At 41.1% G+C, this 19,028-nt stretch overlaps 1 protein-coding gene across 1 annotated transcript; it reads right to left on the bottom strand.

The window, feature by feature from the left end:
• Positions 1 to 602: 602 nt before the first annotated feature.
• On the bottom strand, positions 603 to 18,624 carry LOC103803635 (sine oculis-binding protein homolog). The gene is made up of 3 exons (XM_009076203.1): positions 18,417 to 18,624; positions 5,496 to 5,647; positions 603 to 691 (listed from the first exon to the last, which is right to left on the bottom strand). The coding sequence occupies exons 1-3, from the start codon at positions 18,622 to 18,624 to the stop codon at positions 668 to 670; spliced, it is 384 nt and encodes a 127-aa protein (XP_009074451.1). The 3' UTR covers positions 603 to 667.
• Positions 18,625 to 19,028: the final 404 nt, after the last annotated feature.

The following is a 19,028-nucleotide window of genomic DNA, read 5'->3' as shown; positions in this document are numbered from 1 at the left end:
CTGAGACCTTCTGCCCACCTCAAACTTTAAAACCATCTTCTGCAGGAGGTTATTTTCCTTATCCCTCCTTCTCCAGCCAGTTCCTCAAAGAAGTTTGCAATTGTGCCCCACACTTGAGCTGTTTCCTCTGCAGACTCAGCATCTCATCTGCATTCACTCATCAACACTCATTTGTATCTCAACAAAGCAATCACAGCTATGAAGATGTTTATTGTCTTTTTCCCTTCTACCTTCAAGCACTTGCAAGAAACCTTTTTAATTGGCTGCTGTGGCAAACGGGCACACACCACATCCAGATGTGCACATCCCCACAAAGGCACACGTAAACACACGTGCCCACGTTCCACGCAAACCCACAGAGGCAGAAGAGCCTTTGTGATCCATTTCTTAAATGCTACTTCTCCACAGAACCAAATGCAGACAAATCCATGCAAACCAGGTATGACACCTGCTCTGCACTGACCTTTCTGAACACCTGATTAATGCAAGTTAAATCTCTAGCAGAAACAGATTTTTTTATTCAGAGCCACGTGTGTTTCAAAACTTACTATGGGAAGGGAGTCTAAAGGAACAGCTAAGCTTTTTACTACCTTTTTTTTTGTCAGGGGCATTATTTGCATCAAGTTGCTTTAAGCAATTTTCCAAATTTCAATGAATGATGATCATTTTACAAATTAAATTTTGCAGATGCCTAAGAAAGAGATGAAAGTAGCATTTTTTTTGCCATTACTCATTGGCTTAACAGTGAGATTGTTAAATATTTCTCATGCACTGTTAGGCTGCACAATTAAGCTTGAAATCAAGAGAACTTTCTCTGACAATGCTCAGTAATAATTTTGGGGAATGATAGCTTCTGTTTACTCCTAGTTTTAGTATGTGTTTGTATATACATGTCCATATTAATCACAATGATATACATTAATTAACCAAAAAACTACTCAGGCAGGAGTACTAAAGCTTTATGATGTTTCATGCAGTTTATCATCTTCAAACATAATTTGGAAATGTAAGGAATTGTCTAATGCAACAGAACTCAGGACTAAATAAATGTGTAAGACTTCTTACAGCCCCATTTGATTATTCACATTCATTCTTGCCACGCAGATGAGACAAAAGACCCCAAAACACACTCTGTGTCTGCACTACCAACTCACACTCTACTGCCCATCACTGTCCTGTACAGGCAGGAAAGAGCCATTATTGTTCACATCTTCATAGTGCTAAAGAGTAGTTTGCTTTTACTTTTTGATTTATGTCTTTTTGTTTACTAGTATGAATGAAATTTGACAGCACTGTAAACAAAGACATCTATCTTTTTTTCCTGATTGGGAGGCAGTGAAAACTGGAACAAGGTCAGGTATAAAATATTGTCTGACATGACAACCTTGCAGTCATTTTGCCTCCAATGTCTTAGTCAAATCAAGTAAATTAGCCTTTAATACATCCGTGAACAGAGTCTATAACCTCTATGAGTTCAGTCCTCATTCTATGTTTGGCTATTTGGTCATAATAAATTTGTTTTCTGACCCATTGAGTCAATAAACCTAATTTCAAAATTAATCTTTTCAAGCTTCAAACTCACTGGATCCAATTATAAATCCAATCGTTCCCTAAAAATTTAATATTCTGAGACTTGGTGGTCTAGTGCTTTTTGCCTTTATGTGACTCTTTGGTACTTAACTTTACATTAGGTGGCCTATAAAATTAAATCCCTGAGGAAGGGAGCATCAGAACAGCTCCAAATTTTAAATCTTCAGTTACAAACATTAGTACCAAATGGTTCCTTTTAATTGGTATTATTATGCACAACAGGTTATCATTATACAGTAGCTCATTATGTGCATTGTCTATGCAAACGAGACCAAACAGGAACAGGAATGCAGATGGGGGTTGGTTTTGTTTGAGGGTGGCAGTGGTGGTATTTTTAGGTGTCTTTCTAATTGGATCTAGTCTAATTACTTTGGGGTTTGCTTAATGGGGTTAAACCCCAGATTTTTTCTTCATTTATTTCTGGAAATTTAGATGAACTTACTGTGTTGGAAGACCCATTAGAATTTCAAAACATACCTATTTCTATTCCTGCAAAGGTGTGGCTGCTGGTATAGAGAATTTTAAATGGTCATAACTTCAGGATACCTAGGGTAAAGTTCATGTTTCTTACAAGAAAAGCAACTTACAGTTGCACAAGTCTTTATCCTTACAAACCTCCCCTCCTAGCCACAAAGCTCCCTGACCACCCTGGCTATGCACAGATGCAGAGGGTACAGGGGTGCAGCTTCTGGAGTACAAACAGATACAACTCCACCAGGCCAAAAGCCAGGAAGGACTGATGTGCACCTTCCAACTAAACCACTTGGCTTCAAAAGCACCTGAGGGCAGCAAGGTACCAGCTTATTCCAGTGTGTTGCTAGTTTTTCTAAACCTACTGTGGGAGAGGGCTGGGAAGGAGTGATAAATTGGGAGCAGCCAGTGCCCTGCTGATCTGGGGCTTTCTGGAGCACTTCCAGGGCACTTCAAGGTGGTGTCATGCCAAGCTTTCTCCCAGCTAGAAATGTATGGGCATGCAGCACTGCACTGTGCATTTGCCCTGTGGATGGGAAAAGATTTTGTTATTAGGATGCTGACAAAAATCCTAATTCTGAACACAGCAATTGCTATTCAGGAATGGATAATTTGCAGCATTACTTCGTGCTGTTTTGAGACATTAGTGATGACTTATTCCTTACTGTTTAAACAGTCCTATCATTTTAAACAACCACTTATTACAGCACTTCTTATCTAGGGGAGGGAGGGAAGACTGCTGAACGTGATCCATTAGGAAATTCAAGCCTTAAATAAAGTGACCACAAAATCCTATCAGCTCCCAGAAATGCAGCTGCTGTACATATTTAATGTAATACAACACTATATTGTGGCAGAGATCCACTGTTTAAAGCACACAGAAGGCAGGTGAAATGTGACTGTTTTGTTCCTCTGTTTGAAAAATGAGAAAGTGTAGAGTGGCATAACTTCTTAACTACAAAAATAAGCATTAGACTCATGGAGAAGACAGGTATGCTGTTGGACTAGCAGCAACAGATTAAAGGTCAGCTGTTAAATCTGAAACTATTGCAGCATGGTTCCTTTGATCTTGTTCCTCAAGACTCCACTCTATCACTAACAGGTGAAGAACAAGCAGCATGAGTGTCTGCTGAATTCTACTGTACCTGTCTTAATTTATATGGCAGTACTTCCTAAATGTTCTGTCCCATGATCATCTACTGCCATAAACACATAAGCAAGGGGCAGCTGCAGATTTCCCCTGCTTGGTCAGATCCTGAGCAATTCCACAGATCCAAAGAGGAAGAAAATCTGACTCACTGGCTTAGCTTTGAAGCAGAGCCAATGCAGCAATCAACATGCTATCAATAATGTTATCTCACCATGTTTTGCCAAGTCCTCCTGTAAGACATTTTGTTAGTTTGCAACCTCTTTAGCACATAATAGGACATTTCACTGGTATATGATGGTATATGAAAAGATTAGGAACATCTGTTCTATTTTTATATGTATATGCACAAAAATAATGAATTCAGAGAGGTTTCTGGATGGAAATATTCATTATCTGTCAGCTTCCAAAAGAAGTTAACAGAGGTGTAGGAAAGGGAACCAAGGGGAATGAGATGCTTTAATTCATCCTTTCTCGTAATACAAGGTCAAGGAGGCCTTCAATAAAGCACATGGGTAATAAATAGCAAGTCAGGTAAAAGTGAACTTCTTCATATATTGCCTGACTGATTGAATTTGTGGCATAAGCTGTTACTAAATCCTGCTACTAATGGGTTAGTAGAGGGTTGAAGTACACCCACGTATCATGTTAACACACATTTATTTTCATTTAGTAGGGATCTAAACCTCCTATTTCAGGCTCTAAGCTGTAGGTGAAAGAGAATCCACCAAGACCTGATGTTCTTTCATCTGCGTCTCCAAGGTTTCCCAAAGTATCTGGTACTCATCAATTTTGGACACACAGGACCACCTAACCAGGAGCACTGACAATGCCTCCATTACTACAAACTATCTTACTCATGGAAATGTGTGACTGGAAGTCACAAGTGCATCAGCTGACAGGGATCTGTATCCTGGCAGGCTGGAGCACCTGACAAGCTGTAAGGCACATTGAGCTGAATGTGTATAAATGTGCAGGTGTGCACATACACACATGCCAACTTATTTTCAAAGTATTTCCCTCCTCTACATTTTTTCTAGATAAAAAGGATGTAAACAACACTCCTCATAGAAGACTCGTGACTTTTACTTGCCTGTCTGCTCCAGTAGACACTATGAGCTTGATTCTTCAAGGCTGCCACTAAAATTCCACTCTACTGATTTTTGCAACCTAATTCTTCAGGCCTTTCTTTTTTTTTTTTTTTTGGCAGGATGATGTGACCCAAATTTATAATGGAGGTTAATTTGCTATAACATTGCATCTTGAATCTAGAATCCATATGTATTTATTTGTTATTACCACAGTTGTAAAAGACCAGATTTAGAGACCTGAATTCAGTTTGAACTTGACAGGCTTGGAATGCTCTGTAGAATGATGGAAAATGGCATAATTTAGGAAACCAAAATGTAAAGGGTTTTATGAATGATAAACATTTCTAAGACAATAAAGCTACCCAAAGACTCACACTATTAAGCACCAAAGGGACACAGCTACTTTTTCAATAACTATAAATGCTGAAATTTTTCTTCTCCATTTTTCTGTAAATGACATATTGCACATTCTGCTGCAGAGAAGCAGCTGCTGAAGTAACCTAGAGGGCATTTTCAGGCACTGTACTTCAGTGATTACAGCATTTTATGTAGACATTCAATATTAGGTCTGCATTCTAATTTTAGACAGAATTAAATTTAAATTGAGTAGGAGGGGCTTTCATGCTACTCTAGATGTTCTAACATTGCTTACCTCAAACCAAAAACTGTACAGTGTCTGAATTTTGCAGCAATGATAATTTATTTGCAATGATACACTGTAAAAGAATGAAACTAGAGCTCACTAGCAGCAGTGGAAAGGTGTCCACTGTTGTGATGGGACCAAGACTTAGGCTCTAAAAGCATTTACCCTCTTGCCATGATCCCAATGCCACAGAACTTGGTGACATTGTCAGGCACAACCCTCCTCTATTCTATTTCCATGATACTTCTTAGTTATGTATAACCAGCAAGCATCCTGAGACTGTAAGGCCAAATTGGGAGTCTTAGGTTAATGCTTATTAGTATTTAAATTCCCTGACTCTCACAAAACCCAAACAACAAGCTGAAGGAAACTGAAAGAAAGAAGGTTAGTAAAGAGCTAACAGTCCAACAGACAATACAGGCGGAAAGTGGAGGGACTAGGTGAAACAGAGAAAACAAAAGAAAAGAGCTTCTATTAGATGCTAAATGAGACCCAGGCTGGGCCTGATTAAAGCTATGTCTACGCAGATCACATCTTTCCTTATTTCTCTTACCTTGTTTCTCTTGAAATATGCTCTTCGGCAAGCTGCAAAGCACTTCTCGCTGCAGAAGCATTTCACTTCACTTCCCATACTCAGGGAATAGCGCTTGATTCCAACTTTCTGGCACCAGGCACACATTATTTGTACATTTGACACATCATCTTCTACAACAAAAATATAAGAACAATATTTACATGAGATGCAAACACCTTCCTCAGACATCTGCACACTTAGACACAAACAGCACCGGCTCATCTCATTTCTAACTTCCTCACTGCCTGAGAGCAGAACTGTGCATGCCTGGGATCACCAGCTTCATCCTCATGCCAGCCAAGCTCTGCAGATTGGCAAAGCTAAAATGGCTGGAAAAGATCATTAGCTAAAAAAATGGTGCACTGAAAATCTCTGGAAATCTTGAGAACTTTTCAGCATGTTCAAGAGCGCACAACTTCAATAAACGAGTGACTAAGACTGGAGGCTTAATGAGTATTGCTGCTTTGTTCATGTCACTTACAGTCTGCTGTAGTGAGCCCCTGAGATGCTCTGTTCAGCAAGCTGGTGATAAAATACAGTCAGAAGGTACTGCACCAAGGCAGGTCTCTAACACGAGCCCTCTTCTAAATAAGAAGGAATATGAAACATCCCTTTTCCGTGTTGTTTTGGAATAACAACTAGTGTACAAAACAGGGAGCTCTTATGTGAATGCAGCAGTCACAGAAACACAGGCTGGAGCAAGACAGAAGCAGCAGCACTGTGGCAAAATCTGCCAGGTTACTTTCCAGTCGTTATGCATATTGGTGAAATTTTAATCCAGGCAGAGTTCCCGAGCCTCTTTCAAGCTCTTCTCTAATGTGTGTTACAAATGTGGCATGTTTGCCTTCTGCCATGCACAAAGACCCCAGGGCTTGTTTACTAAAGCGCAGCGATATCCTTGTGTGGTCATCATTCCCACCTTGGCTTCACAGGCAGAGGCAGTAAATAGCTAAGCCTACTAAACAGATCAAGACAATAAGTTATCTCTCTGACTTAAAACTCGGAATTCTTCAGTTCTTATGCCCAGTTTATGATACAGCATGACCTTTCAGCTACAAGCAGCAGCCATTGTCTAACTTCTGGGGAAAAAACATCCCTGAAGACTAATTGTTAAAGCAGTTCCTGGTCCATGAGCTGTGGAGAATTCATAGCTCAGAGATTCTGTCATGCAGCCATCCCATTTCCCTATAAAGGATTTGTTTTTGAAGCTACGCTGTCATCGTTCTGTAAAATTATTGGCAAACTAATTTTTAGCAGAGTGATTTGGCTCCTTTCCCTGACTATCATAACTCAGAACTACGTGCTGCATTTTACTCACCTTATCGGAATAAATATTGCCAGTTTAATAACTTTTTTCCTTCCACAAATTGTGTTATGATTTACAGCTACAAATAAAACTCTACAATGTAAAGTAATGACCTTTTAGTTTTAATCAGACTGTCTACCTTTAAACCTACATTTAAGGCTAAGTTACAACACGGATTTGTGTTTCAAGCATTTTATCACTTACCCTTTAGAGTGGGATTTGCCAATATTATAAATGTTTTCATACATTGAACATCACATTTGGACATCAAAACAGTTTGGCCAAAATTATTAGTAGCCATCTCTAGGGTCAAGAAGCCTGGCCTTGGATGGCTGTACTCAGCCAGACACACAGGCATGCAGGGTGCTGCTGCACAGGGTCATCACAGCTTTCTCTCCAGACCAGTCTTGTCCAGCATGCTAAATACTTCAGCACAGACCAAGAGCTCTTCACCCGTTTTTATCCTGAGCCATTTGAAGTACTGAGCTTTTACAAAGTTACCCTGATGCAGCTACTTTTGAACCATAACAAACCAATTCCTTGCAGACTGAACCTACCGCTTTGAAAGTATCAGAACAACAGGACATCCTCTGAACCAAGGGAACCAGGTGGCAGACTCTTGTTCCAGATAACAGTAACATATATTCTCCTACTGATAAGAAGTATTTTATCTCTGGAAAAGAGATCTACCAGTGATACCTTTCTAATAGCCTTCATTTCTGCCGAGAGTAACTATCATAAATGAAGAAATAATATTACAGAGCACGTGCTGGAGTAGTTATCTTTGAAGTAGGCTGACTTGTCTGGGGCACAGGTTTTAAGGAGAAATGCAGAGCTCCACCACTGGAATTCCCAGGGGTTTTCACAGGTGACTTGACAGGGGAAACACCTCAGGGATCATCCAACTCTTATTCACTGAAACACATGAATTGTCTTCCATGGTTATCAGAAAGACCCACACACTATTGTCTATTGTCTATTTTCAATTACACAGTCTCCCAGCAGCAGTTGTTTACATGGAAAAGCCACATTATGCACTTTTCTACAGGAGGTTATGCAAAACAGTAAGGTTCAACCCACCTCCTTCTGCCAGACTAGCTCAAAGATAGATCCTGACAATGGGAGAAGGAGAGGGAGAGGGATAAGGTGAGGGAGAGGAAAAAGGAGAAAGAGAGGAAGAGGGAGAGGAAAAGGGAGCTACTGTGTCAAATTGCTGTCTTGCCATGCCCTGACCAGTAGAACTTCACCAGCACCTCAGGGGGAATTCTTTGAAGCAGCATTGCTTCACTTGTGGCCCATGGATCTGACGGTCAATAAAACAGCAGAGAATGGTCCACAAAATACTATTTCCAACCACTGTCTGCACTTCCAGGAAGTGACAGGTGATACCATCAATATTAAGCAAAATGTTCATCATTTTGAAAGACAAAAGGGAGAAAAGGAGGGCAAGAGCCTGGCTAAATACAACAAACTTCAATAATTTCTCTATTCTACTCCCTTCTCATCCCAGTCTTCAAAGAATGGTCACATACAACGTAGTCCTTTTCACGGTAACAGCACTAATAAAACTAGATGTCTTTTCAATGTAATAGACTCAGGAACAGTGCTACAAAGGATTAACTGAGTATGGCCATGTGAAGCAGCCAGGAAACAGCAGCACTTCAGAAGGGGGTTCAGAGCATGCCCTTCCTGGAACAGTACCCTGATACATCACTTTTTAAGTCATCTTTGCTCCCCCAGGTGTAGGTTTGCCCACATCAATTTTTTGACGCGACTCTAACTTCTTGTAACACAGTTCATTATGTGGAAAAGAAAACATCCAGTATCACATACCTATAGACCAGCAGGAGCCCCATCCAGCCTAGCTGGAGGAAAACTTCGTCTAAAATCAAATCTTTTCTTTCATCTTCAAGTGAAGCTAAGAACAGCAGAGAAAAGGACCCATGTTTGGTACCTGGGACAGGTACAGAGCTGTGCCCTATGGCCTATGGGTATGGATGGGTATGGATGACAGCTGGGGACAATGATAAAGGTGATTGCCTTCATCACACTGTTTGCAGCAGAGGTCTGAGCAGACCTTGTGAAAATAACTAACAGGGATGTCTTGTTACAGTGTATTAGGCTTAGTAACAAAAACAGAGGACTGCAGCATTAACAGAAAAGTAATACTTCATGCATTTCTACCAGCCGTGGGAAGCAGTAACTTAGGCTCAAAACATTATGACTGTGTGAAAAAAAAAGAAAAAAGTCAGAGTCTTGGAATTTAATTGCTGCCATTTGCTAAACACAAACCTGAATAATCTGAAACCAGAAATACATATCTTGTATTCAAGCTAGAAATCCCCTCACTTTTTCACAGACCTTTGTTTTCTTGGGCCAGATTATTTGCACATCACTTTACCAGACTCTTGCCCTTCTTTGAGGAAAATATATCAAATCCCTGTCCCTACAGCACTGAGCAAGAAGAACCTGCAGCAATGAGATCACAGGGAAGTGGGGAACTTCAAATCTGGTAGTTCCAGACCACTTACCTGTCTTCAGTCTTATTCTAATCTTCTGATTAGAGCTGCACTAAGAAACTTCTCCTCAATAATTACATCAGTTCACTACATCGGGAATGTTCTCCTTTGCTCACAGTCAAACTTTTGCTGGTAGTCTATCTTAGCATATCTGCTTAAAGTAACATGAGCTCATCCTGACAGCATGCCTACGTCCATCATGTGAGCTCTCACTGGAGCAGCTCTTCTAATGAAGATCATTAACCATCACTTTCAGGACTCACATAGCTACACTGACACATGTTTGTAAAGTACAGAAATAACATTTGCAAGTCCTGGCACAGATATTTTTGAAGCAAAAGAAAATACATCTTAATAACTGAATTTTTTTTCTCCATCTGGGCCTGCAACTTCAGGACCTACTCTTGGAATGTGTTTAGCATGTTCTCAGGTGTGTCACTTATGATAGGTAGCGTGGGTACTCATACAGGTGAGACAAAGAGGAGCTGGCACTGACACAACTGAATAGTAACAGGAGAGCATTCAGCAGAGCATCCATATTGCTGCCCTCTGTAATTACATCCAGTAATAGAAAGATATATTCCTTCCACATACCACACAAGATCTGAATTTCCAGCCTCTACTTCTCTGAGTTCTCAACTCTTCATAGGGAGAGCTATTGTGGGAGTTACAATATTGTATTTTTCTGCCCTTGGGTTGTGTCATTACAGGTGGAAGAGGTACTCCCTGCACCCACCACACAGATACTGTTCAGTTACATCTCCTTGTGGTTTTTAGCCTGTGTATTTTTCATAATGAACAATGCAATAAACACGGAGTGTTTGCAGTGTTAAATCATGTTCCCAAAGGGAGTAGTTTGTATAACAAGATAAAATTATCACATTATAATAACTAAATATGCATCAGTCTAAAGCATGCTTCAATTAATCATCAAAAGTTTGCACCGCCTCTTTAGGTCTTAATTAAGCAGAATGTTTGGTATGTTTTTTCCTTTCAAACCAGTGTGAAGGAGCTGCAGAAAATTGTTCCTCTTAAACCCAATGAGCAGCAGTTTACACTAATCGATCTTATATGGAGCCATAATTTAGAGAGATGGGGGGAAGTGAGGGAAGGCAATGAGTAAAATAGAGTAAATCCATCATGTGCAGTGCTGTCCCTTTATCTAAGCAAACCAGCATGACCTACAGTGTTTAGTACGTTCCTAAAACCCCCACAATTCTGCAGCTAAATCCTGATCAGTTTAGTATGTTTTAGGTTGCAACACTCTGCTAATACTGTTTTGAACTATCTGATATATATTTTCAATTTTAACTTCATTTTCAAGAAGTTGGGTGAAATTAAATGCAGCTACAACTCTAATCCTGCTGATTGTGACGATCCATGAGCATGTACTTTGAAACCTTACTTTCCACATTTCCTTGCAAGAAATTCAGCACGAGATACTCAATTCTTCTGGCAAGAAGACTCCTGAAGGTGCCCAACTGCAGTACTGAAGAAGTCCTGTTGGTCAGAGGGAAGACCAGGAGGACACAGGGTTTGGGACTGAGATCTCAAGGAGTACAGCATCATGACTGAGTGAGCCTGTGTGAAACCTGTACCTCAGCTGTGCTTGTATCTGTGATCTGATAGAGAAAATATTTCGGCAGCCCCTCCCTCCCCTAACTCATCTCTGGGTTGAGTTTCCTTCCACCACACTATCAGAAGCCATGCCTCCCCACTACTGCTTGCTTCTGTTTTCCTCTGTTTTTCTCTTACCTTCATCCCACCCCCTCACACAGGCAGTTCAATAGCCCTTTTGCCCCATGCTGGGAACTGTTCTCAATCCACTGGCATATACATCTTTAAATATTTTAGCGGTTTTCACTACTACTTTCTGAAGAAAAGCTGCAAAATTTCCTTTTTAAAGACATTAGATCTTAACTTGAATCTAGCATCTGCAGCAATACCAATAAGGGCTTGCAGTTTCTACTGGGACCTGCCAGGATTTCAGAATGGCTGAGTTACCTGCCTGCTGCTCCTGAAACCCCAGCTTGCCATTGAAGAAAACCAAGTATCACATGCTCAGATTTTTCATCCCAAAGCAGTTCCTGAGGTTACTGATCCCAAGCAAGGCAGAAGCACCATTACAGCCATTTTTCTTACACCAAAATGCTTTACCAAATTAATCTCAAACTGAACAGAAAATGAAGAAACAAAACTCCTGAGACGTTGCTGCAGCTCCCCTTGTGATATCACTTAAGTGCTGTTCCTCTAAATAGATGGGGGATGTGACAAACTTAAGGTACAAAAAGTACCTTAAAAAAAGTAATTACAAGAGGAAGATTTAAAAAACAGGGCTGACAATAGAAAGCTTGCTGCAGCCATCACTATGGAAATACCTCAGGGGTTCTACAATGCATTTCCTTTTAAGGACCAGGCTCTTGAAGTTCACTGCTCTGCCAATAAAGCAAAGTTTCCCAGCTCCTTTTAAAAAATCATTTTGGGGAACCAGGGCTTGCCTCCGTTTTCTATGCATGAGTTGAGGCACATGCTTATGCATAGTTCAGTAAGGACTGAATGCACAACACAAAAGCTGGCATTTATGCAGGTTTTAAACATGCAAACAAAAAAGCACCTATTTCAGCTAATAGAGGGGGAACTCCCTATGTATTTTGAATAGATGCTATTAAGGTGCATATGTGGACTTTGTGATTTTCTTTTTAACACAAAGGAAACACTTGGCCTTCCACAGAGAGCAAAAGACATCAAGAGTGGGCTAGATGGGGCAGGCATCCTGGCAACCACTGGCATTTTAAAACCCAGGGAGTAATAACCCTATGATCAGTGTAAATTTGATGATGTTTCAAACTGAAAACAAGAGAAATAATTTGAAGAGTAGCGACTACAGGATTTGTTGCTGCAGTCTTTATTAGAGAGCTAAACCTGAAGTAAGAGAAATTGTAATGCAGTTCAGCAACCAGAAAAAGATATTTGTGAAATACTGAAAAGGCATCCAGAACATAGCAAAATTAAAGTCTCCTCAATCTATAGACTTAATTAGATCTGATAACATGGCCTTTATTTAAGGTTAACTGTCACTGAGTACTGCTTGGAATCAGACTTCTTGGTAATACAGTCATAGAACCAATTCCTCGGTGAATTTCAACAGATGATCTTGGAATTAATTTTTACTGCCCTGCTAACCACCATTTAAAACATCTTTTATGCTTCCACATTGCTCCAATACAATTTAAATATTGAGAGAGGTTACAGCAGGCAGTTCCAGAATGTTTGTAGGGCAGGGACTCTGCCTATTCCCACATACTGCACCAAGAGAGGTGTGGGATGGTCTCTCCTGCCATGGCTGCAGGGAGAGGAATAGAGGGAATGGTCATAAACTGAGACAGGGGAGAGTCAGATTAGATGTTAGGAAAACTTTTTTCAGTGTTAGGGTGGTCAGGCATAGGTACAGGTTGCCCAGGGAGGTGGTGGAGTCACCATCTCTGGAAGCAGAGTGACAGCCTAATGGGTGGACACAATGATCTCGGAGGTCTCCTCCAACCTTGATGATTCTAAATTACCCATCTGCACTTGTATTTACAAAAAAATCCCATAAACTTTAATTCTAAAGCAGTGTTAAGCCATTACACAGAGAATGACTCATTGTTTTCTATAAAATACCTAATTACTTGAAAGAGTATTTGAATATGACATTTCCTTGCCACCTTAGGTCACAGACCTATTTTACAAGGTAGTGGGCACTGGAAATGCTTCTGGTCCTCCTATAAGACATTTTGCCTCATCAGATACAGTTCCTCCAGCCTACTCCTTCACTGTCACAAGTTTCTGATAACTTCTGGTACAACCCCAAACCTTATAATCTGGAAATCACTGAACCTAGAATTACATGGAGACACTGATCTGCGGGTTATAGGATTTTAATTGCCTCTCCTTTTCCAAATGTACTTCCCATCTTCTGAAAACCCTGGGAGGGGGGATTATTTTCCCCTTGTACTTCTTTTCCCTGTGGAAAGCTCAGTCAACTGCATGACATCATCCTCTCTGCCTCCCCTTCCACTGCATCCCTTGACAGTGACCCCCCCTTGCAGCACAGCATGGCAGAGCTGGTTCTTGTTTGGGATGCTCAGAGTAGCAGATGCACTCTGTGAATTGCTCATACACAGGAGGCAGGAAAGGGAAGTGTTTTGCCAACACGGATGCTCAAAGGATAGACCAAGAAGCAGTTGTACCTCCCCTATCGAGGCACGGCCACAGGGATCACAAGATAAAGTAAATCAAAAAGCACTCAAAGAAATGGGAAAACTGAGACGCCACAGCCTCCAGCAGGTGCCAGGGAAGGAGGCAGCATGTTCTCACCTGCATGGAAAGAATTTTTTGCATTCTTCTTTGACTAGTCTTGATTTTAACCTTCCTTCATCCCATGTAACTACAGTTGTCCAAACTTGCCTGAAAAAAAGGGCAGAGTCACCCTAAGTGCCCTCTCAGATTTACTCTGTCATTAAGGGCTGCAGAATAACAGAAGGTTTGCACACTATATACACCCTGCAAAACTGTGGTGGGTTCTAGATCATTCCTGGCTACTGCACTTCTGTTCTTTGCTATTTTTATGCAATTTTTAATGGAATAAGAAAAAAAACCACCCAGTTTCTTTATGTTGCTGTGTAGAAAACATGAAACTTAGGGGCTGAAATGGACCTTATAAATCATTTTGTCCCAGTCCTCCCTGCCCTGGGCAGAGACACCTCCCCACTAGACCAGGTTTCTCAAGGCTCATCCAACCTGGCTTTGAACACTGCCAGGGTTGGGGCAGCCACTACCTCCCTGGGCAACCTGTTCCAGTGTCTCACCACTTTCACAGGAAATTTTTTTTTCAAATATCTAACCTAAATGTCCTCTCTTTCAATTTGCACCCATTGCCCCTTGTCCTATCACTGCAGCTCCTAACAAAGAGCTCCTCTCCAACTTCCCTGTAGCCCCTTCAGATACTGGAAGGTTGCTACGATATCTCCATGTAACCTTCTCTTCTCCAGGCTGAACAGCCCCAACTTCCTCAGCCTGTCCTCAGCTCCAGTCCTCTTATCAACTTCATGGCCTCCTCTGGACTTGCTCCAACAGTTCCATGTCCTTCTTACATTGAGGGCACCAGAACTGCACACAGTATTCCAGGTGGGGTCTCACATGAGCAGAGTAGAGGGGGAGAATCACCTCCTCTGACCTGCTGCCACACTTCTTAGAATTTTAGTGTTAGAATCTTCTTACACTAAGTAGAACTAACCTTAGGATCAGTTTGTTGCAATAGGCTGTACTCCAAACTAACCCTGAAGATCACTCAGAATCTGCTGTCAGTTCTAAACATAGTTACCAGCCTGCTGGGCAAGATGGACACTTATTGGCCACAAGGAGACTCTTACACCAACATTCTGGAGGCGGCAATGACTTCTTATTTGCTTCCAGGTGCAGTTTGGATGGCTGATGTTGAATTATAAAGCCCCATTTGATTTAGGCACTGCCCAAGTGTGGTCTGGTGGTGCAGATCAGCACAGTGCCCTTGCAAACAGCCTTCACAGCCAAGTAACTTGCATCCTTCTGGTGGAGGCTTCCTATGACTGGATTTAGCATCCTGCACAGCCATGCTGTAACCCCAGTCTGTAGGAAGCCAGTGCACCAGATAGGGCCCATGCATTTAATGCAGCCTTTATTTGGGTTTGATTCTGAGGTACAGCAAGGAGAGAGTGCCTTTATTGGAGCTGTTTAAATTTGGTTAGGTAGCACCCTAATGTTTGCCAGGATCAGATCAGCAACTTTGTACCTAACATTTCATTTGACTAAAACAGAAATCTGAACAGCTTGGAGATAAAATTTGAATCAGACAGCTCAAATTATTTGGTTTTCAAATAAAACAAACAAACAACAGAAAAACCAAAACACTTTACTGCAAAATGGGTATGAGGGGGAAAAAAATTTTGTTAGTTGTTCAAAGTTTTAGCCTGGTCATACAAAACACAAATACAGATAGGACACCGTTCAAAGTCTTCCAGCACATTCAAGGAAAACCTAATCTGCTGAAATCCTCAATGACAGCTTCCTAGACATAGAGGATGAAGTGCTGATCTTGAACTTTGTCAAGCTGGTAGCTGTTTCTGATATCAAGAATCATATTTGCCTCCCTGGAAATCCTGTTCCTCTTGGCTTCCTGAATCTGTTTTTGCCTTTTCTACCTCTGCAATTGCTACATCAGTGCACATGGCAGAGTATCCTTCCTGTTTCTCCTTTCAGGCTCCTGTGACCATCCCCCATGCTCTGCTCTTTCTCTTCCCTGTCTTATCTGTATAGAATCTTATCAGCAAAAATAATTCAACTAATAATTCATCGTGACTGTTTCTTGGATCTGCTTATCCTCTTCAGACCATTGCACTCTTGTCCAAATGAATACCCAACCTGTCACTCTGACACCTTTTTACTTGTGCTGACCCTTCTGTCCAAGATCAATACAGCAAGAATTAAAGTCTTAATAATTTCTCCCTGAGTGCTCACTTCATATTACTTGCTCAATAAGGGTGGATCACACCATCTTTCCTGTCCTTCAGGTTCATGATTTAGGCATCATTCCCACGTGTGGGCACTCTCTTTTGAGCTATATTTAAGTCTTGCAGATTTTCCTCCTGTACAATATCTAAAAGCTTTCCTCATGCATTTACAAAGTCTGGACCTGCCCCGATTCTTAGCATCTCAGTCACTACAATGCATCACTACCCAGTTTGCTCTCTGGCCTGTAATGTAACCACGTATGTCTGCTCAAAATAAGCTGCAAAGATCCCTTTTCCTGCCCAGTATTTTAACCTTGAAGCTTTCTCTTGGCCTCTTTCTGCCTCTCCCTCCCATCCCCTTATTAATTAATGATGTGAGTCTAATCATTTGCCTGCTCAACTCAGAGAAGCACCTTTGTGCTGTTTCCAAATTCGTCCCCTGTGCTTACAAGCAACTCTGAGAAAACATCCCCAGAGTTACTCGTCTGGCTTTGTATCACTCTGAAGTTTTCTGCTTTGATGTAGTGCCCACAAAACGGTGTCAAAGTGCAGTGCCAAGACCACTGCCTCCCATGCTGGCTCTCCTGGCTCCTTTGTACTCCCTTTTCTTCTTGCATTCACCAGTTGTTTCTTGCCAGGCTCTTTGGGGTGATCATGACTAGGGCACCTACACCCTAAGATAAAACAAAACAATTACTACCCATGCTTCTTGCAAATCCCACAAAGGTTGTGGTTCTCCTCCCTCTCTGGTCCTCTCCAGCTTTGCTTTCTAAAACAAAGATGAGATAAATGTGTTCATCTGCTCAGAAGTCATAGTAATTTAGTGCTCATTACAGATTATGGGGTAAAGTCTGAGGAGGCAGAGATTATGCATTCATATCCCTTATGCAAGTAAAACAATAATATTCATTATAAATTAATGAATTAAAAACCTAAAGTTGGAAAATACTTATGAATAGCCTTCTCTGCATGTTACCCTTAGTGATGCATTTGAACACAGGATCATATGTTGTAGGTGGACAGGCAAAGAACAGAAGGCAGTTGACTTGGCCAAGATTCCCTTGTGTCTACTTAACTACTGTTGCAGTAATTTGTTTTTCTACTTCACAGTTCCATCTCCTCCTGCTTATTTGATGTCATAAAAATCCAGCAACTGTGGCAATTTGCACAATGCATGCTATAGCCTTGTGTTCACATACCACAAATTCAGCATTCTGGATTCATTCGTGACTCAGATTGGAGGCGAAAATAGCTTGGGATGGCACGAGCCCTTGATTAAAGCTTTAGGGCCAAGGCAACAACAGCTGAGGATCCAGCCCATATGGCCTGAGATCTTTAGCTGTGTAAAGGCTGCAGGAATGGGCCCAAATAGCTTTGGTAATTAGCAAATATCGTATAAAATATATGAAAAGCCTTTGGCAGGGAATGTGTATTGAGTAACATTTGAAAATTATTCATAGCATGTTAGTATACTTCTTTAAAGATAAAACTGAATGGCATAACAATAATCTGGGAGGGACAACTGTAGCCTATCACACAACCGACAACAGGCAAACACTTTCCTGGACTGATTGTCATTTTACAGTTACCTTGAGACAATGCTACAAAGGGCAGAGGTGACCATCTAACACTTGGGACCTGATCCTACAAGTTGTTCTGCCTCTGCAGAAGCACTCGTATACCTGGTGAGAACTCTAGCCAAAGTGCCTCCCTGTGTGCAGAGTGACCATTCTTTGGTAGGTGTTGCATGACACCCTGTATTCCTCGGTCACTCAAGAGAACTAGAACAATACCCAGAGACATCCATGGAAGCAAGGCCGAGCTGGTTGCTATCTAGATTCAGCAATTATCACACCATGTAGAGCAGTAAACAATAACACATCAATTAATCACCCTGGTGTAGCTGTGAGAGCTACTTTCACAGATTACGGTGCGCAGCATGCAGAGTGGAATAAATCATTTTTCATGCAAACTCTGAGGAATGGCATGTTATAAAATCACTCCTGATAAAAATCTAATGAAAATGTAAAACATCTCAGTGCAGTCTCCTGGGTAGAGTCAAGATCATCTTAAACCCTCGAGAGACAAAGGTCAGGGATTTCAATGGGAATCAAGAGACAGTTTTCCCAGGATGAGCTTGTTAACCTGACACAAAGACATGATGTTGATTTGATGGCTTTGTCTCTTTCGCTGTTCCTTCATGGAGCCTATTTTTAATTTAACAATCTTCCATTAATTCATTTAAAGGCTTTATTCGGCAGAACAAAATCTTTTTCCCCCTAAAAGCAGATGTTGTTGAAGTGCTGAGAGTATAATCAATCCAGCGTGCAGAGTGTCACAAGCAGCACAAGTTTGCTGTCACTGCATTTGCAGAAGTTTTTCCAAGAATACTAAAGTGACTAAAGCCACTCTCTCACTCCATTTTAAAGTTCCCTGTGACTGGATTTTAAACATTTTGAAATCAGCCCTCTTACTAAGACATCATGATCTAGCAATCTCAGGACATGTCAATGACAGTAACCATTTTTACATGTTTTTTAGGATTTACCTGCTGGTGGCTTTATGAAAGGTGGTGGAATTAATGGGACAATAATAGGTACATTCCCATGATCCTTCGACCCTGCTGGTGAGTCTGATAGTCCATTTCCTGTGGCAAGCCCTGGGTAGCTTGGGTTTATATTGTATGGTGAAATAACACTGTCCTCAGGTAATTTTGGTTTTGGCAAAGAATTTTCTGCAAAACACAAAGAACACATTGTACAGTATGACACACGTATTTATTAAATGCCCTTACATACTTTCTTTAATTACAATACTTACAATCTTACATTAAATTACTGACAAGAAGAGTGCATAAAAAAAAACAGACATTCTTCCTTCTAAAGTTTCCCTGTTGGGTTGTTCAGGCACTGGAATATTGCCCAGGGATGTGGTGGAGTCACTGTCCCTGGAAGTGTTTAAGAGGCATCTGGATCTGGTGCTGGAGGATATGGTTTAGGGGTTAGGGATTGCAGCAGAGTGGCAGGTTAATGGTTGGGCTTGGTGATCTTAGAGGTCTCCTCCAACCTTGACGAGTCTATGAATTGATTCTAGTATTCTTCAGAAATGCTTCCTTTTCAAAAGCATGTTCAAATGGTCCTGCACTTTGGCCAAAACAATC

Source organism: Acanthisitta chloris, unplaced genomic scaffold (assembly GCF_000695815.1).
Source record: "Acanthisitta chloris isolate BGI_N310 unplaced genomic scaffold, ASM69581v1 scaffold13496, whole genome shotgun sequence".
Lineage (NCBI taxonomy): Eukaryota > Metazoa > Chordata > Aves > Passeriformes > Acanthisittidae > Acanthisitta > Acanthisitta chloris.
Note: the sequence above shows the minus strand (reverse complement) of the source record. Positions and strands in the feature narration are given on the sequence as shown.

Bases quoted from the DNA above. Each gene is read 5' to 3' on its own strand.
- LOC103803635 (XM_009076203.1), bottom strand. From the start codon at position 18,624: ATGTGTTCTTTGTGTTTTGCAGAAAATTCTTTGCCAAAACCAAAATTA. The intron at 5,648-18,416 runs GTAAATCCTAAA...TTTTTGTTGTAG, and splicing joins TTTCATAAAGCCACCAGCAG to AAGATGATGTGTCAAATGTA. The intron at 692-5,495 runs GTAAGAGAAATA...TCTCTTTCTTAG, and splicing joins CATATTTCAAGAGAAACAAG to GCATCTGCAAAATTTAATTT.